At 48.2% G+C, this 27980-nt stretch overlaps 1 protein-coding gene across 3 annotated transcripts; it reads right to left on the minus strand.

The window, feature by feature from the left end:
• On the minus strand, window positions 1–27891 carry SMG5 (SMG5 nonsense mediated mRNA decay factor). 3 transcript variants are annotated; one of them, XM_079104286.1, is made up of 22 exons: window positions 27642–27891; window positions 23612–23710; window positions 22907–23030; window positions 22199–22355; window positions 20194–20283; window positions 18895–18984; window positions 18171–18249; window positions 15354–15479; window positions 15185–15253; window positions 14470–14678; window positions 13688–13825; window positions 12704–13303; window positions 11173–11348; window positions 10056–10131; window positions 9237–9412; window positions 8215–8373; window positions 4195–4254; window positions 3610–3769; window positions 3075–3165; window positions 2168–2242; window positions 1595–1733; window positions 1–1418 (listed from the first exon to the last, which is right to left on the minus strand). In XM_079104286.1, exons 1-22 carry the CDS (start codon window positions 27713–27715, stop codon window positions 1335–1337), a joined length of 3051 nt encoding a protein of 1016 aa, XP_078960412.1. In that variant the 5' UTR covers window positions 27716–27891; the 3' UTR covers window positions 1–1334. The 3 variants fall into 3 exon arrangements, with proteins under 3 accessions (XP_078960412.1, XP_078960413.1, XP_078960414.1); XM_079104287.1 differs by lacking the exon at window positions 23612–23710; XM_079104288.1 differs by lacking the exons at window positions 1–1418; window positions 1595–1733; window positions 2168–2242; ... (1 more) ...; window positions 3610–3769; window positions 4195–4254 and adding an exon at window positions 6322–6773.
• Between the last annotated feature and the right edge of the window lie 89 nt (window positions 27892–27980).

A 27980-nucleotide genomic window follows, 5' to 3' on the forward strand; every position in this document is an offset into this window, starting at 1 on the left:
TGGGCTTGGGGGTCTTTATTAAGTGATGCTTTAGTCTCAGTCTCTGCCAGGAACTGGGGGTGGGTGTGACTGCTCCCCCCAGGTTTCCAGACATGCTCTTAGAGGTGGCTACTAGAAGCCAGCTCTCCTCTCAGCATTCTGGAAGCTAGGCCAGCACTGGGTGGACTGGGCTGGGGGGCAGAACTGAGACCCTCCTCCCCAGCCCCCAGCCTTGCTCTACTTGCAGCCTGCGGGGAGGACCGAAGTGTTTGGGCCAAAACCTCCCACTCCTAGGCCTGCTCTCTGTGTGACATTCACTGCCCTGAGCTATTCATGATCTCGGCTCCCACATGGTCACTTGGACACTCCAAAAGCCAGCTGATGCTCAGCCCACCAGGTCTTTAATCCTGAAGGAGGGAAGCCCATCAGGACAGTTCTGGCTGATGGCTTCCATAGGCCTATCCTTTCTATGACCCACTGAAAGCCAGCCCCTTTACTTTAGCCCTCCCTGGATAGTAAGGGGGTGGCCTTAGCCTGCACCCCACTCTGCCCCAGCACAGCAGCCAAGAGCACAAAGCATAGCAACTGTGGGCTGGTGGCACAGGAAACCATGCTGGTACAGGCCAAACTGCCTGCAGCCCCACATGGGGCTGCCCCTGCCCTGGGAGCTAGACAGGCAGAAAGAGAGCAGAAGTGGGGCAACTGAGTGTGTGTGGCTTCTACAGCAGGAGGGGGGACACAAACCCCATCTCTGCAACACAGCGCAGGCTGCTCCAGGTCCTGCTTTCACAGAGTCCCACAGTGGGCTCCAGAATAGTTCTGCCCCCACAAAGGGAGATGAAAGGAAGATGGGTGGTCCTTGAGGAGGGGAAGGTTCTGCAAAGAACCACCCAGACACTTGTATTACTCAACTCTCCCCCCAGGGCCTAGAGGGTCCACACTCCCGGCCCCAACCACCTGCACCTTGGGCAGAACGAAGGGCCCCTTCTGCTGTCCCTTCCCCTCAAGAGGTCCAGGAACAACTCCAATGAAATGCCAACACCTATGCCTGCTGCCTGCCTTCTGCCCAGGGGACAGCAGGAGGGTTAAGGCAGGAAGGCTGGCAAGGAGCCCAGCCCAGGCCTCTCCTGCTCCAAGCACTTTCCTCACTTTCCTGACATCATCTTGGCAACAAGGGACCCCACCCTCCCAGCTGGCTCCTGGGACCTCCCTGCAGCTCCGCACAGCTGGGCTTCCTTCCTGTGTGTGTGCGCGTGAGTCTACGTGTGGTGGGGTGGCTGCAGGTGGTGGTCCCGGCTGCCAGGGAGAGCAGGAGAGATCTGGTGTCAGCCCTGCGCAGGGCCTCGGAGTCAGCCTCAACCAATCTCCTTCCACTGCTTGTAGAAGTCCAGAACGTTCTTGATGTCCACGCTGGCATGGGCAGCGGCCTGCAGGGCTGCCTGTAGAATGAGGGGAGGAAAGATGGGAAGGCCTGACCTCCTGAATGTATAGTTGTTGGGGATCTGGTGAAGGTGTGTTGAAGGGGAAGGGATAGCTGCCTGGAAGATTGAGGATGGATTCCATTCACTTCTGCTTCCCTGTAGTCCACCCTGTCCCCACCACACTGGTGACCCACCTGCATGGGCCCTGAGAGCGTGCTGGGGTTATCCAGTGGTAGTCCTGTGACAATGGTCACCATGCCACTTGGGTCCTCTTCCCCTGCCCCCTGGGCTAGAGTCAGTTGTTTGCAGCTGTCCAGGATCTTATAGAGAGTCCTAGCGGGGAGAGCAAAAGATGGGCTAAGACCCAGCATCAGTATAGCCTGAACACGAGGACCTCCAGAGGATAGCAGAAGTAAGAACTGGGAGGACACCAGGAAATAGCAAGAGAGACCAGGTAGCTAGAGGCAGTGGGTCCTGGAAAATGGCCCTGGAGGATGTGCTAGAAGACAGCAGAGATGGGCCCACTAAGTGAGAGTGCCAAGCCCAAGCATCTCGGGCTTGAGGCTGACCCCATCCATACAGGGCGGGCTCCAGGGCTGGAGCAAGTCCATACTCTCTCCAACTTAAGAACTGCAGGAGGCCCCTGACACGTTGTGTGTGGAGCCTCAGAATTCCTGAGGACTCCCTGTCCCACTGCCACAGGAGTGTTCATGGAGGAGCAAGGCCAACTCCTGAGGAAGCTCTTCGTGTGAGGGTTAAAATTTTACCAGGCATCTGCATCCTGCCTCTTCAACTTATGCCGCTCAAAACTCTTCCCCACCTCTTTCTGGCAGCGAATGTATCTGTAGAAGAGATGAAATGAGGCAGGGTTAGGGGATAGGAAGGGCACTTTATACAAAGCAGACTATTGTGGCCCTGGGGTCCCAGTGTTGCCAGAGGGGCCGGGCTGGGCTGGGCTGGTGGCATGGCTCCCATCAGGCTCTTTTAGAGAGTTGTTTCAAAGTGGCTTCCTGGTCACCAGGCCCAGCTCGATTTCCTCTGATAACATCTATTCTCTGGTTCCTCTCAGGAGGAGTTGAGAGGGCAGAAGCAGCAGATGCTTTGCAAGTCAGGGCTTCTGGAGACAAAGGGCCATGCAAGTAGGCACCACATAGCCTTGGCCATGTGGGGTAGGTGCAGGGGAGGGCAGCCCTGCCCCTCCTCCTAGTTCTCCACCCCGAAAGGCCAAGAGAGCAGCCCAGACTGGGTCAGGAACATGCACATGCTGCCATCTCCTCCTCCCTGACTGGCCGCCTCCAGCCTCAGCTTCAGCTCAGTGGAGAGGTGGGAGGCCCTGGGGTGACCCTGAAAAGACACTCCCACCCTGGACACCTGATCCCTGGTTCCAAGCAGGAGAGTCTGCCAAAGGAGCCCACAGCCTGGAGCTGGGGTGATGGCTGCTCCCTTCTCCCCAGTGCCACTGACCACAGGTTGGCCCTAGAGGTGAAAGGAAAGCAGCTCAGTGCTGCCCCCTGTGCCGCTTGACTCCTGAATCACTGGTTTCAGCAGCTGAGACTTGGGACTTCTGACAGGCTGTTCCACATCACTCTCCAGGCAGCTTGCAGACCATGAAGCAAGCAGCTCATAAGCATGTGCTGTCCCCACCATGGGCCACTCTGGCCAAGCTCTGCTCACCTGTTTCCTTTTTTAAACTCTGCCTCCAGGTACCGGATCCCATCCCGGGCTCCGGGGTGTTCCTTCTTCAGCAAATCCAGGCCATCAATCACTGAAGGACAAGGTTGGGGGAGGGAAAGACAAAACAGACAAGCTCAAACTGCTGACCTGAGCTCTGAGGAAGTACCTGCACACACACCAGTACACACTGCAGAACAAGGGACCATGGCACCCCTCAAGGCTCCTAAAATTCTTTGAAAACATGAACTGCCAGTAATTTACCAAGTGCGTGCATTTAGATTTTTCTCAATGGTTTATTCCAGTATCTTGTGAGACAGCATTTAATTTGGATTATTAAGGCCATCGTGCAGATGAAGAGATTGGGGTTCAGAGAGATGGCAGGACTTGACCAAGGTCACTGTATAAACTGCCTGGTTCTCCCCCAGCCCCAAAGGTCAATACCCCAAATATCCCAAATAAAGCATTTTCAATCCAAATCCAGTCTCTTTTAGGCACACTATATATATCTCTCCTTCTTCCTCCCCAAAATACATACCTGTCCGTGGGATGATGACAATGAAGCGGCCACTGGTGGCCAGTTGGCGGATGATAGGGAGGTGGTGGCAGAGGGCTTGGGTGTCAGGTACAAGGTAGGGAGACATAGCTGACTGGGCTTTGGGCTGCTGCAGGCTGCCCTCCAACTGAGAGACCTCGAGCTAGTTAGAGAAGACAGAGTGAGCAGAGCTGCCTGGCCTCATAGCCTGGCCTGAGTAGATAGCAAAGAATCCAGGCAGCAGTGGTAAATTGCTAAAGGGGACAGTAGAGTCTTTATACCAGTGACCTCAGGGGAAAGTGGACAGAAAGAAATTAAATTAACACTGAGGGCAGTGATACACGCCTGTAATCCCAGCAGCTCAGGAGGCTGAGGAAGGAGGATCGCCAAGTTCAAAGAAAACCTCAGCAACTTAGTGAGGCCCTAAGCAAAAAGGAGGCCCATCTGGAAGGCAAGAAAGGTGATCCAGGTGAAGCTGAGGGACAGTGGCATAGAGCAGGGGTCTACAAGTACAGTGAATGAGATCCACCAATGGGGTTTAAGCAAAAGCCAAATCAACAGCAGGAGCACCTGGCCCCACGTTCCTACCTGAAGCCGAAGCTGAGCCATGTCTCTCATTAACCTGTTCCGCCGTGCTTCCTCCTGTGCCTACCAGGAAACAAAAGTCATGAGGAGAGAGAAGTGCATTCATTCCTCCAGAGATCATGAAGACCAACAAGCATTCTTGGGATCTGAGACAAACTCATGTAAAATTGCCTCTCTCACTCCTGCGACAGGAAGGGAAGGGAGGAATGGTAAAAGGAAACACTCTTCTGGTGCACTTGACAACTCCCATGTCCAGCCCACTGCAGGACACACTGGACAGCCCTCCAGGGGCTGTCATGATGCAAGACACCACCTGGCTGTGCCTCAGGGTCTGATCTCTGCTCTTCTTGCTCTCCTCAGTTGGGTCTCCCTTCTAGAGGACACCAACCATACAACCTTGGCCTTTTACTACTAGCTACTTGCCAATGTCCTCCAAATCTGCAGACTCAGCCCAAGTTCCAGCCCATCATGTCCACCTGCCTGTTCAACAAGCAGCTCCATCTGCTCCTAAAACCTGCTTCTATTCTGCCAGTTTTTCCTTGTTTCTAAGTGAACCTCCATCCAGCTGCTCAAGTCAAAAAGCCTGGAGTTGACTTTGACTCTTCCTTCTCTCTCAGCCAGAAGTTATAAGCTTTCAGACCTATCAATTGAGCCCCCAACTAGCACACCAATCCTTCCACCTGCATGGAAAACCCTAGTCTTAGCCAACATCTCTATTTTTGTCTGCTTGAACACTCTTTACTGGTCTCCCTCTTAGTCCATTCTCTCTATCTGCAACCACAGCAATCTTTTAAAACCATGTGATGCCTATTTGGCCGTGTCTAAAAGTTCTTTGATGTTTTCTTTTGTTTTTTGGATAAAGTCCAAATACTGTAATATGATCTAAAAGCAGAGAAGGATAGTGCCTGTCATGTGAAACATGGAGAGCCACTAAAGACTCCTGGATGAGCCAAGTAGTACCATCAAGGTGGTGCTTTAAAATATTAATCTTGTTCTGATCACGAGATCACACCAGCCAAGTCAAATGAACAGGCTGGTACTTGTCAAAAGGGTCAAGGTTGTGAAAAAAAGGAAAAACTGAGGAGTTATATCAGACTGGAGGAATCTAGAGATATAACAACCAAATATGTGGAATCCTGCATTAGGTGATAGAAGGAAAGAGACATTAGTAGGAAAACCAGTGAAATATGAATAAAATCTATAGCTGATAGTATTGCACCAATCCCAATTTCTCAGTTTTAATGATTATACTATGGCTAGTATAGTACAATGCAGAGTCCTGCATAATAAAAATTGTCCTGAGTTATGAATGGTGGCACACACCTGTAATCTCAGCTCTGGAGGTTGAGGCAAGAGGTTCACAAGTTTGAGGCCAGCTTAGGAAACTTAGTGAGACCCTGTCTCAAAATAAAAAATTGATGAAGGGCTGGTGATATAGCCCAGTGGTAAAGCACTACACACGTGAGGTCCTGGATTTCATCTGTAGCACTGCACACAAAAAGTCCTGCCCCAAATGCTCGTAGTGCCCATTTGGGAAGCACTTATAGAGTAATCATAGTGGAAGCAGAAGCTCAGAGTCCAGGACAGTTATTTCCTCACAGGCCTGTTAGCGGACTGAAAAGGGTAGGAGCACTATGGACAAACTCCCCCTACTTTCAGTGCAGAAATAAAGCCCAAGAGTCTCACTTTTATGCTAAAACTCTCTTTGTGGTACCATGTTCAAGAGGGAGATGGGTCACTTGTGTAATTCCTCCCCCCAGAGAATTAGTGCAGACAAGTGGGATCCACCTGGACCTGGAATGGGGAGGGCTGCATTAAGCTAAGGGCTCTGAAATCACCAGTACAACAGTATAGACAGATGGGGGCCTATGTCTTCCTCAGAGGGAAAACCCACCTTCAGAGGCCCATCAAGAGAGGGGGTCCCTACACCAGGCAAACGTTGCCACAGCCCTATGGAGTATGTGCAGCAGCTCCTGGTGCCACTTGGCCTATAAAGAAGTTAAGTCCTAGAGCGGCACACAACAGACAGGATAGGAACTCAAGTTTGAGGTTAGAAGTGTCATTCACTGGTATAGCACTTGTCCAGCATCCCAGAGGCCCTAGGTTCAATCCCCAGCAAACCAGACACACACACACACACACACACACACACACACACACAAACACACGCACCACACACACAAAAACCCAAAAGAACTCGTGTTTGTTCAACTCCAGAGCCTTGGTCCTACCCTGACTATACCTTGTTAATGATCTTGGGAAAGTTCCTTTGTCTTCTTTCTTTTCTTTCTTTTTTTTTTTTAAATACTTTTTTTAGTTGTTGATGGACCTTTATTTATTTATATGTGGAGATAAGAATCAAACCCAGTGCCTCGTACATGCCAGTCCAGGGCTCTACCACTGAGCCACAACCCCAGCCCCCTGTCTTCTTTTTCATATATAAAACAAGCACTCACCTCAGAGGGCTGCTTCAGGGTTAACTGAGATGTCACATGTGAACCAGTCTTTGCACCCAGAAAGCTTTTAATGAATGACAGGAGATGGCAATGTGATCATCACTAACACTCCTGCTGTGGGTAAACCTGTGACGTAGGCAGAGCAGGAGGCAGCGTGGCCTGGTTCAGCATGGCCTGAGATGTCTAATTCCACATGAGATAGCCTTGCAAATACTGCCTGCCCCCACCGCCTACACCCTGGAGCCTTCAGCTTTTGGCTAGAGGAAACGCCTGCAAAAACTCCAACATTTTTTGAAGCTGTGTAACTTCCCTATAATTATTTTTGTAACTCCCTGTCTTTCCCTATGGAACTGCAATAAAAGCCTTAATACAAAAGGTTTGTTTTTAACTAAATATGTTTATTTATAAGGCAGCAAGGAAGGGAGTTTCTGGGGACCCAGGGCCCCTTCCCAGACTAGGAGAATGTCCGCAGGAAAGGGGCTCAGAGATAGTAAGGAAGTTGCTGGCCTGTGGCTGGGGGGTGGGGGGAGGAAGAACGTGGGGGAGGAGATTGGCTTGAGATGAAGAAGAAAACCAGAGGCTGGCTGAGACATGTGGCCTGTACTTCTCATGCCAGACACCAATACCCCAAGCGCACCAGAGCCACTCAGTTCAGAGAGAACAACATGCCCAGAGCTGTGCAGTCCCCATTGGGAAAACCATATTGTTGCTCACAAAGTATCAGCCCCACAAGAGAAAGGACAGTCTTGTTCACTGCTGTAACCCCAGCAGTGACATGTCTAGCACAGAGCAGACTCTCAATGAATATTGGCAGAATAAAGTAATAAATGGAAGAGAGGTAACGTAGGCCACTTCCTACTCTTTGGGGCCCCTATAAATGGGAACATGATTGACAGAAGAGGGTTCCTGCATGGTGCCAGATCCCAAGAGTCTCCATCCTTTGTTGTTGTTTTTACCAGGGACTGAACCCAGCAGTGCTTTATCACTGAGCCACATCCCCACCCCTTATTTTTTGTTTTGAAACAGGATCTCACTAAGTTGCTGAGATTGGCCTTGAACTTGCCATCCTCCTGCCTCAGCCTCCCAGTCACTGGGATTACAGGCATGCACCACGCACCAGCTCTCTACTCCTCTGTCTTGATGCCTCTTTCAGGGAAGGGAATACTGCCCCATGAGACAGTACACAAGGCACCTTACATGCATTATCATCCCCTCTTCACAAAAACCCCACAAAATTGATTCCATTTATTCACACATAATTGATTAGGAAACTAGCTTTGCAAGGCTCAGTGACTTTCTTAATTCAGACTAGGAGGTGACAGACATGGCCCTCAAGTCCAAGTCAGTCTAGAGACAGGTCCTGGGCCATGCTGCCTCTGCTCAAAGCACCTCTCACTCTGTGTACTAGTCCCATCCCTTAGTCCCTCCCAGGCCTCCTTCAGGAAGGCCAGCTGGCCTCCCCTATCACGGTGTTTTCAGGCAAGGCCCACCAGTGTGGCTGAGCCTCTTGCCCTGACTCCTCAGTGAGGCCAAAGGGAGCTGAAAGGCAGGGGAAGGCCTGACTCACCATGCGGAACTGTGCCTGGGCCTGCTGCAGCAGGCTCTCCTGTTCAGACTGGGCAATGCTGACAAAGATGCCGACCTCTGGGTTGAACTGCAGGATGCTGCCTTGCAGGCGGGCGACAAAATGACCGAAACTGCGGATGCAGCAGATGCGCACCACCGACTGTGGGGAAACACAGGAGTAGGGTCCTCTAGGCCACCCTCCCACCTTCTCTCCTGCCTCCCTGCTGGTCCAGCCACCTTGGCGATAAGAACTCTTTGGAAAGGCTGTTGGTCTACAGGTGGGAAAGGGGGAGCAATGAGACCCAAAGCTTCTACCTGCCAGAAAAGAAGCAAGTAAGCAGGGCAAGGAGACCCCCTAGAAGGATGGGAGAACCAGGTCTTGGTCTGGAAGAAAGGGCAAAGGGCACTGAGCTGGAAGCGAGGAGAAATGGATTTAATGCCACCTATCTCCCTAGGTCTCCGCTCCTTGTATGTAAAATGAGGGAAATAAAATAGACAAATATTTCCCAACTTTCTTTGGTCAGTAAAATCCTTCTTCTCTTTCAAATGTAAATTCTCTCTGGAGCCCTAAAATTTAAAACAGATTACAGCCAAGCTGCTCTGGCTGAAACAGAGGTAGCCAGTGAGAGGGCAAGAATACTAGGAGGCAGCTGCTTGGCTTCCCCCTCTGCTGCCCCTAGACAGCCCATGAGGTGACACGGATTCAAGGATGAAAACAATGGGATAAATCAGCAGCACACCCTTCCAGCTCAAAAGCCAGGGCTCAGAGCTGATCCAGATTTCAAAGCCTAGACATACATTTTCTCTGGGGCAAGGTCCTCCTACATTAGGAGGAACCACCAGCAGCAGAGCTGAAGAAGGACACCTTCAAGTGAAGACAAGGAAAGAAGGGACACGCAGGCTGCAACCCCAAGGTCTCGCCCTCCCCTAGGAGGAGGTATCCGGCAGTCCCTACCCCAGATCTATGTCCTGCACCACAAGTGTAACACACCACCCTCATGGCAGGAGAAAGTAAATCCTCACCTCCTCCAAGGCGCTGAGTAGGGGTCGATCCGTGTCAAAGTTAAAGCGTCGGTGAGCAGCCCGGAGGGGAGGCAGGTTGCGAAGTGCCATGTCCTCCGGGAGCAGTAGGTTTGAGGGGAGGTCGGGCAATTCGCAACCTTCCAGAAGATCCTGTACCTCAGGACATAAGGCCAAGCCTGGGCAGAAGGAACACACATCAGACCACCTGTCCTGGGGAACTCCGAACACAGCCCTCACCTTTGGGAATTACCAGGCTGGCAAGACAGGACATACCACGAGGACAGAGGGAAGGAAAAAGACAGCCACATAAGGACCACTCAGGCAGGATGCCAGAGCTCAGAGGGTCAGAGGTAGAAGAAGGACAGTTCAATCCAGAAAGTCTCCCTGACAGAAGGGTCAACACACTGGGCTGCAAATCAGAGAAGGGGTTCTGGAGCAAGGAATGGTTTCAGGAGGTAAGTGCAGGTGTAGTTTTCCAGCTGGTAGGAGGGAATTCAGTCAGTTCTCAATGCCCACAGACATCGGTACAACAGCTGTGACAGCAGTGACAGGGCCTGGCTCCCAGACTCCTCACTCAGCTCTTGCCCGTACCACTGCAGGCGGTACCCTTCACAGACCAGGCTCCCTGCCCATAGTGAGGAATTTGGGGTGGAAATCGGAGAGGCTGGGACCAAACAATGACTGCTGTGTGCTAGGGAGGCTCAGCAGTGAGTCCCATTAACCTCCTTACCCAGGGCTGGGCTATGGGGGGCGGGGGATGGGCTTAGTGGGGTCTACAAGGGAAAAGAAAATGAAGGGCAGTGTCAGTGACCTACTCACCAGACTCCTGGAGTTCACCAGCAGCTGGCAATAGATTCAGCAACACAGACAGGCGGTTCCACAAACTTTGAGAGCTCTAGGGAGGGGGAAAGAGGAAGACTTCAGACAGGGACGTTGCTGGAGAGGAGCAGTGAGCAAGAGCACCACACTTTGGGGAACTGGGGCCATGTTCAGAGGCCTAGTGGGACTTGATAGGAAAATTAATCAAAGAGGCCAAGGGGCTAGTAGAGGACTTAGAAAACAGGGTTGGGTGGGGCGCATTCCCATGGAACCAGAGGGGCTTGCTAAACTTCTTCACCAGCTAAGCCCTTCATGAGAAGAGGGCAGTGAGGCCACAAGGACTTCCTGGATCTGCACAGTGGAAAAAGCTAAATAGTGGAAGAGGTGACTTCTCCACAGCCAGCCCTCTTTCTGCTTTCGGCCCTCTCTTCATGTGCCCATTCTGGGACAGCTCTCCAGGGATTTGACCTAGAATTTCCACCTTCACTACACTACACCTCCTTGATGACTAATGACTGAGTACCTGTCCTCAGACATGAGCACACACCCAGGGTGTGTCTGGCCCTGGCTTAAAACTCTCATCTAGGGAAGGGGGTGACTCACAGGGAAGAATCTTTCACAGCAAGGTAGGTGTACTACTGGAAAAAAAAAACACTCTGATACAAACAAGAGGAGAAGCAGAAGCCATGGCCCACCCAGGCCCCATGGTGCAAACTGACACCACTGGTTGCTGCTGTGACTCTCCCTGAGCCACTGCACCTGCCTTGAACACCAGCTCAACCCTTGTGCCAAGTTCCCATCTCTTCTGTTGCTGTCCTGTACGAAACAGCTCTCCCTTCTCTGGTTCTTTAGTATTTACTGAGTTTGCCCTCAAACACATGCTTTTATCAGGATTACTCGTAATGGCAGGCATTATGCCCAGCACAAGGAATATAAAGCAAAACAATCAGATTTCTTGCTGTTCCCTGGCCACAGGTTCCTTGAGGCAAACGCCATCGCCTCCTTCCCTATAGAAAGCACAGGGCACAGTCCAGATGGTACCTAGCAGACCATCCCACCTCCTGGCTCATCCCCTCTTCCAACATCTTGGGACCTGAGAAGGGGTGGGAAGGAGCACCTGAGCACACACGATGATGAGGTCAGGGTTGGTCCTCAGCCAGTCTAGGAAGACCTTCACAGCAGGAAGCAGGCCCTCAGCTGTCAGGACCTGCAGCTTCTCTTGGAGGCTGCGCTCATTGCGACAGGAGCGTCCACTGGACTCACTCCCCTCTGACTCAGAGCCCTCCTCAGATGCTGGGGTTAGGGAGAGAGAAAACTGGGATAAACAGAGAATAGCACTTGGCAACAGGTTTTAGTTCTTGGCAGGGCAGATAGGCCACCTAGATTCTTCTAAGGAATTTTGATATGAAAGAAGAAGGAAGTTGGGCACAGTGTTGCATGCCTGTAATCCCAGAGACTTGGGAGGCTGAAGCAGAAGGATTGCAAATTCAGAACCAGTTTCAGCAACTGAGTCCATAAGCAATTTAGGGAGAACCTATCTCAAAATAAAAAAATTTAAAAAGCAATGGGTATGTAGCTCAGTGATAAAATGCCCCTGGGTTCAAACCCTAGCATAAAGACAAAAACAAACAAACAAACAAAAAGAAAGAGGTGGCAAATTCACTGTCAGACCGCTGCCAAATTCTTTCCACTAAGTGGTAGCTTTTAAACCAAGGGGCTGGTGCCTTCCGATATAATTCTTTCAGATTTAAGCTAATTTTGTAAGATTGGTCTAGAGCTATGTGCTCAACCATGTTATGAAGTGCTTACTCTATCCTGGAAGACAGGGCAGACAGTCAAAATGGGGCTGTCAAGGAGGGAGAAAAAGGGGCACAGGTTCCAAACAATTACCCTCAACTCTCAGCTCTTCTACTTTCATATTAGAGCACTGGACAGGTGACTTCACCTCTCTGAACAACAGAATGTATTTCCTTCATTCACTCAAAGTGAATGGAGATGTAACTCAGTGATAGAGCACCCCTGGGTTCAATCCTCAGTATAGGGGGGTGGGGGAGTTTGGAGATAAAAGGCAGCATTTAGGGATTGGAGATACAGCAAGCACAAAGCCTTGGCTTTAATCCTCAGCACCAAAAGAAAAAAAAAGACAGCATTCACCACATGATTGCTCTGAAAATTGAAAATAAGACAACACCCTGGAACAATCCAGCCTAATGCCTAGCATAGAGCAAGCTCAACAAATGCTTGCTGCTGCTGAAGGGCACTCCCTTTACAAGGAAGATCCTCAGGAGAGAAGTCACTCCAACCTACCTGCCCTGATGTGGGGCAGGTTTTGTAGCTTCCAGAGCCCCAGAGAGACCTAAGTAGCACTTGGGGAGGAAGCTGCAACTGTGTGAGGAGAGCCCCAAACCTACAGGGCAGTGTGGAGTGGGAGGGAATGGGAGAGGAGTGAGACCAGGATATGGGTGAGGAAGTGAGCAAGAGGAAAAATCCTCAGGAAAACAGTACTGGGCTACATCATAGAAAGAGGATCAAAGGTAAGGGGAAAAGAGTAGAAAGGAGAAGTCAATCACAGAAGGGAAAAATGGATTCTCTCAAGTGAGGGCATGAAGGTGTGGGCCAGAGCAGGATAGTGAGGGTGACCCAGATACCTGGTTCTGAGGGCTTGTCCACATCCCCATTAACACAGGGCCTGCAGCTGGCCAAGGCATGAGGGTCAGCGGTGGGCTGGAGGAGCAGGTTGCTGAAGGTTGGCGCCAGTCGGAAGCAGCGCTTGGTCTGGAACATCTGGGTGGACATAGCTTGTAGATTGCTGGCAATGCTAGCCTCACTGGGGCCCAGAGGGCCATTGAGGGAATCAGGAGCCTCTGATCTGGCCCGAGGGGGCTCCAGAGCCGGAGATCGTGTCCCCTCCTCATCCTCCATATCTTCTAGGTCTGATCGGGACTCCTGGCTGTTCATCTCCGAGTCTGTCTCGGCATCAAAAGCTGTGCCCCCACCTTCCAGACTCTTGTCTGAGCCACTGTCCGAGCCCTCACTGGCCCGGGCTGAGTCATGGCTTGAGTCAGACTCAAATCCTTCACTCAAGTCGCTGTCATCACCACCTTTGGGCGGATGCCGCCGGCGGCGGAGACAGGAGAGGCGGGAGAACTTACGGCTCTTTCTGCCCTCACCAGCTTGGGGTGCTGAGGTGGGAGGAGGCTCAGGATCTGGTTCCTCTTTTTCCAGTGGTTCCTTGGACTCTGGTTCATCTGTGAAAAAGGAAGGTCAGATAAAGCCTAGGGAAAAAGCAGAGCCTGAAAGCTAGAACATTCTCTCCAACACCCACCACCTCCCCCACTGAGTATGTCTGCCCCACTTCAGCTTTAATGCAACAGTAGGAATTGAACCCAGGGCCTCACACATGCTAGGAAAGGCTCTACCACTGAGCTATCTCCCCAGCCCTTTTTATATTTTTACTTTTAGACAGGGTCATGCTTAGTTGCTTAGGCTGGCCTCAAACTCTGATCTGCTTGCATCAGCTCCTGAGTGGCCAGGATTATAAGTCTGCTCCTCTGCACCCAACCCTGTTCCCTTCTTTATTCCCCATTCCCACATCAATCTTTCCATAATCACCACCTCCCCCATTCTCCCACCTGTGCCATCGCTCTGGAAGGCCGGAACAGGGTTTTCGCCCTCTTCCAGCTCAGCCTGCAGTCGTATGTTGACATGATTGACGAGGTGGGAGAAGAGGGCCAGGGTGAAGGCAATGGCTGCACTGTACTGCTTGGATCCTGAAGCCGGGAAAGCTAGGCATTAGGGACCCAGGGCCTGATGAGCAACAGGCACCACCAATTCCAACCCCATCTTACCTGTTCTCAACTCATCCAAGGATCTGACTACCCTTCCAAGCTTCTGCTAAGGTAAAAAAAATTTCCCAAGTCTCTGGACCATCATCTCTCTTATAATCTAGAATGTACCAGCTCACCCTATGCTCCCTCATATAAGCACATCTTCTTGTCCAAGCTCATCCTCCCTGGCTTCAAGGTGCTTCCCAATTACCCAAGAGCTTCACGTCCAGCCCTGCCCCTCCCCTCCTTCCTTCAAATCTTGCTCTACATACACCTCTGCCACAAAGGCTTCCAGAAGTGCCTAAGTGCCCCCAACAGAAAGATTTGAATTCTGTTGGACTCATTAGCTACATATTTTGGCCCTCATCCTGGTCAAGTGTGCACATATTTGTGGGAGGGTGTACAGGGAACACACTGTTGCCTTTGCTCATTCACAGGTAAGGTTTCTTTGGCCCTCATTTCTCCCACAGCTAAACAGTGAAACAGTGAAGGGGCTACTTGTGGAAGGCAGTTTATGAATAAGGAGCTGCAAAACAGGGCAGTGAGAATCCCAGTCAGAGGGGAAAGAGGGTCATGAGGAAGGTTACCTGCTCTCTTCAAGCTGTGCACACCCATAAGGCAGATGATGACCATCTGAAAGAGGAGCAAATCCGGGAGAAAAGCATATCCACTCTCATACTCCTCCTCCTCCTCACTGGCCAGGCTGAGGTTGGGCGAGGAGGGCAGGTAGAAGAGACAGAGGTTGAAGTCCTCCAAGACTGACTGGCAAAGTGAGGTCAGCTCTGAGTCCACAGAGCTATGGAAGGGCAGAAATAACAGAGGAGGTCAGTGCTGGAGCTGAGGGAATTAGCAATATGAGACTCAGAGAAAGACCAAGTGGCCCTACAGGTGAAACCAGGGAGAGGGGACAGTGCTGGACTTATCTCCAAAGCAGATAAAACAGGGGTGTAACTCTGTAGTAAAGCACTTGCCTAACACACACAAGGCCCTGGGTTTCATCCCAGGATCACAAACAAACAAACAAAGAACACAAAGCAGACAGACAAAACAACATGGGACAGGGGGTTCTTTCTTCAACATTCAGGACCTACTTTGTCTCAGAGGGAAAGCTGCGGGAAGGAGGATGGGCATAGAACCCTTGGGCAAAAGAGTGAGGGATGCCAAGGATGGACTACCTGGCTAGACAATTTCCAATGGAGGGCAAAATCCAACAGTCAGCACCCTTCTAGACCTCCTGTATAAAGGAGCAGTTATAACTTGGGGCTCACACAATGTGGTTTTTGCTTGTTTTCCTCCACTCACCTGCTTTTGGGCTGCAGAAGGCTTTGCAGGTACATGAAGTTCACCAACAACCTCTTGATATCTTTACATCTAAACCAAGAGGAGCCCAGAGTAAATGTTGAGAGGCCCCAGAGTCCCTGCTGCACTGATGACAGAAAGGCCCAGTCTCACCACCACAGACCCCACTCACCTCTTTTTGCTGGGAGAGAGTTTCCGAGCCTCACACTTCTTCAGCTGGTGGTACATTTTGGCTGCCTTGTCATACAGTCGCTTGAGGTTCCCATAGGCTCCCTCAAAGGACACTTCTGACTGGATGCTGAAGGAGACAAGAGCGAGCTACTGAGTCTTGGCAGGGGAGAGGTGGAGAAGGGCATTTCACTCTACTGGGCTTTAGGAAACAATGTCACTAGTAAATATAGGCTGTCCCCCGCCTCACCTTCCTTGTTATATTCAGGATAAAAGATTCCTGAGCTACCCAATAAATATACCCACACAACTTCCAAATTTTTTTCTTGTTATCATTTTTGCTGTATTGGAACTTGAATCCAGGAGTTCTCTACTATACTCCCAGCCCTTTTTATTTTTTATTTTGAGACAGGGTATCGCTAAGTTGCTCAGGCTAAGCTTAAACTTTCAATTCTCCTGCCTCAGCTTCTTAAGTTGCTGGGGTTATAGGTATGAGCCACTGTGCCCAGCTCAACTTCCAGATTAAGTAAAACTGATATCTTACTCTCCTCGATATTTAGAAAATAGACAACTAATCCTACTCTACATTATGAACTTAACTTAGTTCAATCACTAAAATACATTATCCTAACTACAAGATATAGCATTTAATGGGCATTTACTATAAGCAAATATATTTATGCACATTATTTCAGTTAATCTTCCCAACATTCATTCAAAAACAAATACTAAGCATCCTCTGTGTCAGGTAATGGAGTACCCTACTGTCCATGCTTAAAGAGAGGAAAGGGAGCCTGTGAGAACAAGGACATTGCCCAAGGTTGCACAGCTGACTCACGGCAGAACTGAGACTCCAAGCCCATCTCACTACAAAACCAACAACTTTGGCACAACCTCACAAGCTCTGTCTTTTTGTCTTACTTTAAAACAACTTTTAGGGTTGGAAGTATAGCTCAGTGGTAGAGTGCTTGCCAAGTAGGACCAAGTCTAACCCAGAAGGCAGATCAGCTGGGCATGGTGGCGCATAGCTATAATCCTAGCAGCTTGGGAGGCTGAGGACGAGGCAGAGGATCATGAGTTCAAAGTCAGCCTCAGCGAAAGAGAGGTGCTAAGCAACTCAGTGAGACCCTGTCTCTAAATAAAATATAAAATAGGGCTGGGGATATGGCTCGGTGGTTGAGTGCCCCTAAGTTCAATCCCTGGTACCCACCCCCACCCCAATAAAAAAAACTGAAGGCATGATAAATTCTTTAAAAAAAAAGAAAAGAAAAGAAATTGGCAGATTCTGTCAGATGCAATGGCATGTGACTGTTATTCCAGCAACTTGGGAGGCTGAGGCAGAAGGACCTGAAGTTCAAGGCCAGCATGGGCAATTTAGCGAGACCCTCTCTCAAAATAAAAAATAAAAAAAGAGGTGGGGACACAGCTCAGTGATAAAGTGTCCCTGGGTTCAATCCCCAGTACCAAAAAAATAAATAATAATAATAATAGTAATCAAAGAAAAACTGGCAGTCTCTTAGGGCACTGTTCACTGTTGGAGCCTTGAGACACTGCGAGCCAATCCTGCAGACTTATCAGGCCTCTAGATCAGGAGAATTCCAAAGAATTCACCCGACACAGTACCACTGGGAAGAGAACAGTTGCCCACTGAACCCTGCCCAAATGCCTAACTCATACATCATGGAATATAATGGGTACCTCTCAGTGGGTACCTCCCAAATGTGCTCGGCTCTATTTTGAAGTGATTTACCCTAAAGTAAGCTTATGAGTGTGATGAGGGGCCAAGAACAAGTAAGGGGGGGGGGGGCATTCTCTGAAAGGCATTCAAGAAACAGGAAAGACACATGGAAAGTTATAAACTTGGTAATCACACTGAAGAAGGAATGGATGTAGTGGCATAGTGAAGGGGGCCAGGCTCAGGCTGCCCTGATATAGAGAAAGTGCACCCCAGGAACTAACACATGATTGACATAGGAAACAGGTTTCCTTGACCATGTGAACCAATAATTACAGCACATGGAATTAGATGACAGAATTAGGTATTATACGGGCTGGGGATATAGCTTGGTTGGTAGATTGTTTGCCTCGCAAGCACAAGGCCCTGGGTTCAAATCTCCAGCACCGCCAAAAAAAAAAAAAAAAAAGAATTAGGGATTTTGCTATATTACACTTTAACAATTGACCTTTTGAGCTAAGAAAACCATGCTATATACCCTTTGTTTGAAGTCAGCTCACTTTATAACCTCTCCTAAGAACCATTTGTCTTTAGCCCTGATTAAGTAAAAATGCGAGTTTTCCAGGCAGTTTATTCCACACTATAACAATCAATTTAATCAATGGCATTCTGGGCTACCTATCAGCCTCAAGGGCACATAGTTATGAGGACCCAGTACCTCAAAACTAAACAATTTTGGGTGCCTTAAAACTTTATATCTAAATTCTAAAAGCTGAGGGTCAGACCCAAGGAAGTAGTGATTCATCCTGCTACTAAGTTGGTCTTTCCATGTTATATCATCACTGCATTAAGACACTGAAGATCTAGAATTCTGAGATTCTTGTCAGAGGTCACTTGGGTAACGTTTTATCAACTCTATCAAATATATTTCCTTCTTCAAGAAGACAGCAATCCTATATTTTGCATAAAATAGTGTTAAATAGTTATTTTAGCTATCCAAGTATCTACAAATCCATGTGGTTTGCCCTTAATCTACCATCCCCCCTATCTATCTTAGCTAGAAGCTAGTGAAAGAAGGAAAAGAAGACAAAGCGGAAGGGATATAGACATGAGAACAAGGCTGGGAAAGAGGTGACAAATACTCACCAGCGCAAGTAGCAATACATGGCTTCCACATTATAATACTTGCTGCCTGCAAGGGTGCCCAGCTGGTTGAAGGGCATTCCTAGAAAGAAAGAGAATTCATGCAGTCTAAGACCACAATATTCAGCCAAAGCTGCCAGGCTCAACCAATGATGAGCACCAGAGACAACAGGTGGGTCTGCAGGCAACTCTGGTGTCTAAATTGATTAGTAGTTTAACTTTGTTCCTCCAGGGGATTACAGATCTCTATTTCCTAGCAACCTGCTTCTGCCTGGTTGGCCAGGGGTTACCTGTCACTGTGGCTCTGCTGAGGCTGATGGAACTCCATGGAGCCCTTTCCTCTTCCCTAGCTCAGTGTTTTACCTCTGAGTTCCTTCCTACATCCCACATGCAAATCCCCATCTCTACCTACAATGGAATCTTACCCTTTCTCTCACTGCATCTCCTGTGGGGACAGCAGAAGTATGATTTCCTCTCTCTATAGAGATCTCACAGATGGGGAGATCGTCCCCTCCTTTTCTGCCTCCCTTCTTACTTGACTTTCCCATTTCTCTTCTCTTTCTACCATCTTCTGAGTGTATATTATAAGGTGGAGAATGTATGAGAGAGCTAAGGGTAGCAAAAACCTGGAAGAAATGAGTATGAGGCCTGCCTGCCATCTCAATGGTACAATCTTCCTCTTAAAAAACCATACTGGTTTGGAGGCCCAACTAGGGGGTTCACTTACCAATTTGGGGAGCTACTGACAGGGCTTGATAGTAAAATCTCTCAGCTAGCAGCTCAGTGTCTACACCAGCTAATTCATTCTGGTAGCGTGCTGCAGGAAAGAGAGGAAGAAGGGAAACAAGATGATTCCATGTTTCAGAAAACCTTCTCCCTCATCCAAAGCCCATTTCTAAGAGCTATAACAAGAACCTGGTAGATGGGCTGGGGATATAGCTCAGTTGGTAGAGTGCTTGCCTTGCAAGCACAAGGCCCTGGGTTCAAATCACCAGCACTGCCAAAAAAAAAAAGAACCTGGTAGAGAGGGACCTGGGATAGGAGACAGGTTGTGGGGTCTTAAACACAGTCCTAAACCTGTACGACCATGGACAAATTGCTCAATTCTCTCTTCTTTGTTGATTGGTTCAAAATATAAAGAATATTTAATTACATAAAGAGGATCTTTTGTGGGAGCAGGGTAAGATACTGGGGATTTACACTAAGCTACAACCCCCATCTTTTTTTTTGAGATAGTGTCTTACTAAGGCCCTGTTTGGCCTTGAACTTGTGATCCTCCCTGCCTCAGTCTCTGGAGTTGCTGGGATTACAAGCATACCCCACTGTACCCAGTTAAACAGGATCTTCTTGATTATCTCTTCCCAGTGAAAGGGAGCTGCTACATTTTCTTGCAAAGACCTCTCATATTTGGTCCTGGAATGCAACTGCCTGATTCCACAAGGAAGACATTGCTAAGGACACACTAGTCTGCCTAATATGAAAGAGCTGACTCTTTGCACACAATGCCCATAAATTCAAGAGTGGGCTGCAGGCAGAGACAGGAGTCTTTATCAATGAAAGATAATGTGCCCAGTAGCTACACACCAGCAGCCTAATGAGGTGTAGTTGTCTATGAGGTATAGAGACCCACAGCCCATAAAACGAGAGCACTTTTCCATTCTCAGATATATTTGTCAGGCAGAGAATGCTCCCTCAGGTCCTGCTTAAGTTCCTACTTGTCTAGGAGCCAACAAAGATGAAGGAGAGCATTGAGGAAGAAAGACAATAAGTTAAAATTTTCCTCACTATTGATCATCTTGACTTTCTCAAAGCTCAGAGGCTTTCCCCCTTTCCCGTATTCACTGATCCTCTCTGACTCCTAGGAGGGATCACTGTAAACTGAATGCAGGGGTGAAGTTTTCAGAGGCCAAACCATTTCTTCTGCTCTTCATTCATGTAAAAGGTGGTACCAACAATTAAAGCAGCCTGGGCCTTTCCTGTGGCCCCAAAGAGAGGAAATAAATAATAGATAGGTACAGGTTCTTACACAAATCCCCCAGGTACACCAGACATCGGTGGCATGCCATCTGTGCCCAATCCATCTCCTTCCCTGAGGCAGACACTGGCTTCTTGCATCCTGAAAGACAGAGATTGATTTTTTAAAATATTTTAAAAATATTTTTTAAATATTTTTTTAGTTGTTGATGGACCATTTATTCATTTATTTATATGCAGTGCTAAGAATCAAACCCAGTGCCTCACATTAGCAAGGGAAGTGCTCTACCACTGAGCCAAACCCCAGCTCATGGCAGACTGATTTCTGAGTCCATTCCTCTTCCCCAAACTAAGCAGAAACATTCTAAGTGGAGAAAGGAGAAAACTGAAGGGCCAGCCTTGGAACCATGTCTTCTGGGGCAGAGAAGACACTCACCTAAGATGCAGGGAGATACAGAGGTTCATAGGCAGGATTCACTCACAAGATAGGAAGGAATTGGAAGAGCAGGGCTAAGTCCTAAACCCAGGACAGCACCCTGGGAGAAGGTTATCTAAAAGGTTACCATAGGAAGGCTTCCAGAAAGGAGAAAGAGATGAGGTTCAAGAATCAGGAAGGTCAAGGGTACCTTTTATAGAAGCTACCTACATTAAGATAAAAGGTTTGGGTAAAGATGAGAAACTAACTTGCCCAAAAGAATGGCATGTGAATGAGACCTAGGCAAATGCTCCTGATTTGTGCCTGGTAGAAGCCCACATAGGAAAGGCAGCCACTGGAGAGTTTTCTCAGAGAGTAGACAAATGAGCTTGCCCTGCCTGAGGACTAGTGATGGCCAAGGGCAAATCTGCCTGGGCTTTCACTTCTCTCTTCACCTAAGCAGCCTTGTAATTTCAGTTCAGAAAGCTTGGGCTCTTTGGGTACCAATTTTCCCACATGGCAGGTACAGGTTTAAATGTCTACAGCATCAACTTAATCCCCACACAACTCCATGAAGCAGTTAATACTCCCATTTCACAGTGGAGGAAATCAGTCACAGAGCTCGTTAGTGACACAGCCAAATTTAAAACACAGGCTAGTTTCAGAGACCCTTGTCTCATCTATTCCAATTTACAGACTCTCTCACAGGTGTGTAGTTCCCATTCTAAAAAACCCTTCCAAATGTTTTCTGTAGAAATCTCTTAGTTGGCTGAATGAAGAAAATATCAATGATGAGGAAAACTAAAATGGTGTGGGGAAATGACTCTTTGAAACAACTTTTGAGGATGTGGACCCAAAAGTTCATGTGGCTATCTGGCAAAACCTATGGACACCATCTTGGAATAATTTTGTCGTTATTTTATAGTACTGAGGACCGAACCCAAAGCCTCATGCATGCGACACAAGCACTGTACCACTGAGCTATACCTGCCATTGTTTTAAAATATTTTTAAATGCACAAAACACAGATGCTCTGCTTCTGACCAGAGAATGCTGCCATGTGGCAGCAAGGACATGACTTCCATCTGTTTGTCCTGGTGGAGGGTGGGGGCAAGGTTTCAGGGGTGGAAAGGTGACACAGTAAGGAGATTGAGGGAAGGAGCTCTACAAGGTAGATGAACTGAAAAGAAAACTGCCAACTAGAAAAGGAGGTAAAACAACTATAGCTGCCAGTACCTCAACTGGCTGAAAAGGGATTTTCACTGTCTTGAAAGATTGTCCACAATTTTCTCAACATTTCTAAAGATTTCAATACTTTCATCAAACATTGGAAAATAATCTCTAAAGTCAAAAGAAACAGTGCTGGCAAAATTCAAATGGAGGAAGAAAAGAAATATTATTAATATCATCTTCCAGAGCCAGAAGTATTCTAAAATATTTCTGGTCCCTCCTCCCACCTCCATATTGGTCCACAATTCCAAGCCTCTCTACTTCCTTAACATCTTTACCCTAACTCAGAGACTGGTTAAATCTAAGTTTCATGAAGCCTGGCTGAGTTGCAAGCTACACAAACCCTGAAGGACAAAGCAAAAAGTGAGGCACAAGAATCTACTCCTCAAGTCCACCTTCAGGTTTCACTAACCTATAAGGGGGTCGGTGACGTGGGTCCAGTCAATGCAGCACTGTAGTTCAAGCTGGTAGTGGGACTGGATATAGAGGAGGAGATGCTGGTAGAAGCCAATACCAGCCACCAGGTGTGTCCTGTAGGCACATTCCAAGGTGCTCCGGCTGTGGATGTGCTGGAGATTGGGAAAGGGAAGGGACTGGCTAAACAATAAGCTCAGTATACCACTCCCCCACAGCCCACCCTGCTCACCCCACTGAGGAAATAAACTTATCTTTCTTTTCTTTTTGATTAAACCCAAGGGTACCCTATCACTCAGCTGCACCTCAGTCCCTTTATTTTTTGAGTAGGTTCTTTCTACACTGCTGAAGTTGGTCTCTAACTTGCCATCCTCCTGCCTCAGTCTTCTGAGTTGCTGGGATTACAGACATGTGCCACTGTACCAGGCACAAATTTATCTTCTTGACTGTGGAACCTTATCCATATCTCTTCTCACTCGCAAGTAACCCCTATATCTTTGGATCTACCTCTCTGGTCACCCGTTCTGGGACCAGGTTCCCTTCCTCCTTGAATATGGATTATGTCTGACTCCTTCCCCCCTTTCTGCCATCTTTTCCATGGCTTCTCCACCTCCAACCATGCTCTAGGCCCAGTTTCCCAGCTGTCTCTTCCTTAGCTTCCCCTCTTTAGTGAAGTTTCTTCCCAAGTTCGAGGACCTCCCCTTACCTTTTTGTTAGTCTTGATAAGCTGGATAACCTCATAGTACACCTTTCTCCACAGCAGTTCCTCAGCCTTCCTTCCATAGTCCACTGGATGCAGGAACATAAGCTTGACGCAGAGTTCACGCAGCCTGAGAGTGGGTAAGGGAGCATGAAAGAGATGGCCCATCCCTGGGTGAGGAACACAAGAACTGAGGGCAGGGAGGCATGTGCCAATATACTCCCACCAACAAATCTATGTGCTTGACAAGAGATATTAGAGTCAATATGATCCCAAACAATAGCAGTACAGAAAGTAGTGTGCGAGCCCCAAAAAACAGATGCAGGAAGCAACAAGAAGTTTAACAGTCTTCATTTTTCCCTCTGCACCGTTCACTCCTCTTTCTCTGCCTTCTTACCCCCTCTTTCTCTCTTTGCCTTCATGGCCAACTCCTTCAAATGCTTTTTTTTTTTTCTATGTGGGAGGAGGTGATATTTGGGATTGAACCCAGAGGCAGGTGCTCTACTACTGAACTACTTCCCTAGCCCTTCTTGGTTTTGGAGAAGGGGGCTCACTAAATTGGTCAGGCTGGTCTGGAACTTGCATTCCTCCTGGCTCAGTCTCCCAAGTCACTGGAATTCCAGACATACGCCACCACACCCAGCTCAAATGCCACTCTGATGGAGATAGGCAGGGAAACAGTAAGGATTGGTGGTTTACTCTCCAGCTTACTTGTTCCTCAGGCTAATGTTCTCTGGTTTGAACACTTCTTGATAAGCAGTTTTGTTGCAAAGGATGAGGTCAAGTCGATGCACAGCCTCCACCACAGCCCTATAGGGAAATACAGGCAAAGAGCCCAAGTCACATGCATGGTTCACCTCAGATGCTGATTCTAAAGGGGAGGGAAAATGAAACAACTGCAGGCTAAGGTCCATACAAAGCAAGATGAACACATTCTCCATCTTACACAGCAGCCACACAACCAGAGGACATCTGGAAATTGTCAATGATGCAGACATTTTCAGTTGTCACAATGGGCATAGGGATATGCGTGCTACTAGCATTTAGTGGATATTGAGAGACATCCTATAATGCACAGGGTAGCCCACCACAATAGAGAATTATCCTGTCCAAAAATGTTGATAATGTCAAGGTATAGAAACGGTGATATGGGAAAGAAGACTCTCCCAATTGAAACAGTACAGGCTGTGATGCCAGGCAGAAAAGCTTAAGAGTAAACCCTGGCTGTGTTTTTGGGCAAATTATCTAAATTCTTAAAGGTTACAATATCAATAAAAAAACAGACATAATAACAGCTACTCAGAGGATTGTTGTAAGGATTAAATGGCAATAATTTATCTGAAGTTTTGTTATATGGGAAGCATTCAATAAAGAATGGTAGAATGAAAGGATCGTTACTATTATTCAAGGGCTTATTATCTCTGACCTAAAATCTCTGATGTAAAATTCTGCTTTGGAATTGCAAGGTATGAGAAGGTAAGAGGGACTCTTAAGCTGTTCAGTCATAAGGTTTCCTGGATTCTACTGAAGGACTCTGAACACAGTGGTTAAATGTAAGCCTGAAACCAGACTGCCTGGGTTCAAATCCTAGCTCTATTTACCAGTTATTTGATGCTGAGCAAAATATCCAACTTCCTTATATCTCAGTTCACCCCACTAAAAATGAGAATGTAATCACCTACCTTGTGAGGATTAATATATAAAGTATTTCAAACAGAGAAACAACATGTATCCCATTTGTTTACAATAAAAAGAAAAAAATATATAAAGTATTTATGATAGTGCCTGGTACATAGCAAACATTCACCAAGTGTTAGCTTCTAACCTTCTTACTATAGAAGGATAAGGGGGAGAGTCAAGACACTAACTCTGTCACAACAGGAAACAAAGAGGCACAAAAACTACAATGGATAGTCAGAAGTCCCAGAGGTAGGTGTCAACTCTGGAAGGGTAAAACCCAAAGGACAGCAGGCAGTAGCTGTGAGAATAGGTAAATCAGACATAGTTGTGGACCAGAAAAACAGAGCAGCCCAAAACCAAAGGGTAATGATTCCCAGAACAAACAGATGTGTTCCCAAGCAGGTCACAGCAGGCTGGCACTTGGTGGTGGTGTTGGCTTAGGTGGTACACCAATAAAAGCTGCCCTGTACAGGGCCAAGTGACTGCCAGCACCCAGCTGAGTGGGTGGGACAGCAATCAGGCCTTCTTACAGGCAATCTTGAGCTCAGTATTTCTCCAAACATCTTCTGGGCTACCAAGAGGTGAGAGTCAGGACCTTCTAGCCAGTCAGGGACAGCAGCAGTGATTTACTGACACCAGCTTAGTACCCAGGGCAGGAATTCTTTTTTAAAAAATTTTTTATTTTATTTTTTTAAAGAGATAGGGTCTCACTATGTTCCCAGGGTAGCCTTAAATGAACCCAGCTCAAAAGATCCTCCCGCCCCAGCCTCCTGAGTAACTAGGACAACAGGCAAAAGCCACTATATCCAGCAATGCAGGGTTTTTAATGTCAGTGCCACAGACAAATCTAACAGGAGTGTGTGTGCATTTTTCTTTTTCTTTTTGGTGCTGGGGACTGAACCCAGGGCTAAAGAGTTGTAGCTAGATGGTTATAGTTGAGCTATAACCCCAGCCCAGGTGTATTTTTATGGATAGGCTCTAGAACGCTTACATTCTCAATCTAAAAATGGTTAATAATCACTACTCGGGAATCTTATTACACATTTGAGAGGACTCAGCACTTTTTTCTCCATTCCCCATCAGATCATAAGGTCTTCTATGAAACTATAATTTTTTTTTTTTGCGGGGGGGGGGGGGATGGGGATTGAACCCAGGACATTTTACCACCATGTTACATTCCCAATCCTTTATAGTTTTTTTATTTTGAGACAGGATCTCTCTATGTTGCTGAGGCTTGCCTTGAACTTGGAATCCTCTTGTCTCTGTCTCCAGAGTCACTGGGATTACAAGTGTGCACCACCGTACCCAGCTACTATTGTCTCATTCACTATTATAATTCCAAGCGTTGCATGGTGTTAAAAAAGAAAAATGTTTTTAAAATAAATAACTACTTAACTAGCCTAATAAATTAATTGGTGCTTGTGTTCCTTCCAGCAACACTTTTTCTTACTGTCAGTCATAAAATATTTCAGAATTTCATATCTTTAAACAGCTAGGTATGGGAGCTTCCCAAATTTACTGAAACCCTGTGACAGCTCCACAGTTTAACAACATAAATATTTTAGGAAAAGAAACCAGACCTCCCTCCCAGTTCCTTCCACCAATCACCATTGCTATAACAAATAAATAATAAAAACAGAGACTGGATGTCTCAAATGTTTAACCTACTCAAAGCCAACAAGGCACAATTAGAGGTACAGATACCCATGTGCACACAGGTAAGCCACACATGCAAACATACTAGCTTAAGTCAGTCAGTCCTGTGAAGATCAGGATTTGAGAAAGAACTAGATGGGAGACAAATTAGAATGGACGAAGCCATCCCCCAAAGCTGGAGAGAAGGAATTTGCACACTGCCTACGCTCTGTCTGACAGACACCAGTGACACTCAGCAGCATGACATGAGGCACACATGCCACCACTAGCCAAATCCTCACCAGCTTGGGGACTGTGGGGCAGCCTACAGTGGGTGCCCAGGGGCTGCCGGATTGGATCACTTTTCTATTTTTGGAATGGCCTATACTCCCCTCTGCTTTCTGGCTTACAAGGCCAGAGCTGACTGGGATGCCTACCCAGGAAGGAAAAAAAAAACATTTTCTTTCACTGCCAAGATGGGGCCCAAGGCTCCAAGGGTAGTCTTTTCAGGCAAACATTTCTGTTCAACAGAGACAGGGTTAAATGAAAATCCCAAACCCTACTTCCTCCTACAAAGCAGAAAACTGAGTTTCGTTTCTGTGTTTCATCCTATTATGATCCAGTTCCAGGGTCCATATTCTAGCTGACCTATACAAAAATTCTTCCAGTGAAGTTGGGAAGACCTCATACTGGTCTGTTCCCAGCAGAGGCCTGAAGGGCTGAAGATGTGACTTGAGGAGTGTGGGTGGGACTGTGGGAATCAGAAATCAGGAATGGAAGTTGCCTGGCAAGGGACTGTATTCATGAGTCCTGAAATGGGGTCCCATGCCCTAAGAACGAGCTGCACCCAGTCTTTCATGACCCTTCCGAACCAACACAGCTAGTCTTTCAGTCTTCCTTCTCATTCAGACTCCCCCAAATTAGAGATTTATGGGCCTTCATAGTGTATCCGATCCAAATCTCTCCTTTTAAGGAAGAAGAAACTGAGGTCCAAGGTCAAGAGCAAAGCAAGAAATCTGGTTCTGTGGACTTCTGCCTAGGACTCTTACCTGAAAATCCTACAGGGCTAAGCATCGTTCCCTTCCGGGTTTTCCTCCATCTGTTACCCCCGCCACCCTCATCTACCCAACCCCTCCAGTCCCTAATTCCCACCTCATTCCCATCCCAACTCTGCAAAGCTCCGTGCCCACCCCAAGCTCACTGCAGAAGGGATTACTCCACGTGCTTTCCTCCAAAACTCCCACCCACCCAATTCCTTCATCCCAGGGTTATGGGACCCCGCCCCCGACGCCCTCCAAAATTGCACTCTCCTACCCCCCCAGCCAGCATCTCAGCCCGGCACCCGGCCCCGCCTGCCCGGGAGGCCCCGCCCCTTGCCGTCCCCCACTTCCCTCGGCAGCTGCACTCACGCCCCGGCCCCTCTCACCGGTAAAGCCGCTTAGTGTGGAGGACCTTTGCTTCGGGCTCGCTGCTTTCCCCTGTAGGGGGGCCTTGGCTCATGGTGCCCGGGTCCGGGGGCGGTGCCCGGGTCCGGGGGCGGCTCCCGGTCACAGGCCCCCACCACCCACCACTGCCTCCACCACTGCCGTCTCCGGCCGTAGCCGCAGCCGCCACCGCCGCCGGCCCTGCTCGGCCGCCATCGCTGTGAGGCGGCTGCCCGCGACAGCTCCTCCTCCTCCTGCCAAATCTCGCGAGAGCAGCTCCACTGTTGCGGGCCAGTGACCTGCTGCTACCAAATCTCGCGAAAGTCGTTTTCCCTCCCGGG

Source organism: Sciurus vulgaris, assembly GCF_902686455.1.
Source record: "Sciurus vulgaris genome assembly, chromosome: 1".
NCBI classification, from domain to species: domain Eukaryota; kingdom Metazoa; phylum Chordata; class Mammalia; order Rodentia; family Sciuridae; genus Sciurus; species Sciurus vulgaris.

Bases quoted from the DNA above. Each gene is read 5' to 3' on its own strand.
- SMG5 (XM_079104286.1), bottom strand. From the start codon at position 27,715: ATGAGCCAAGGCCCCCCTACAGGGGAAAGCAGCGAGCCCGAAGCAAAG. The intron at 23,711-27,641 runs GTGAGAGGGGCC...ATTTCCCTATAG, and splicing joins CACACTAAGCGGCTTTACCG to GGCTGTGGTGGAGGCTGTGC. The intron at 22,356-22,906 runs GTAAGGGGAGGT...CCCAATCTCCAG, and splicing joins TTATCAAGACTAACAAAAAG to CACATCCACAGCCGGAGCAC.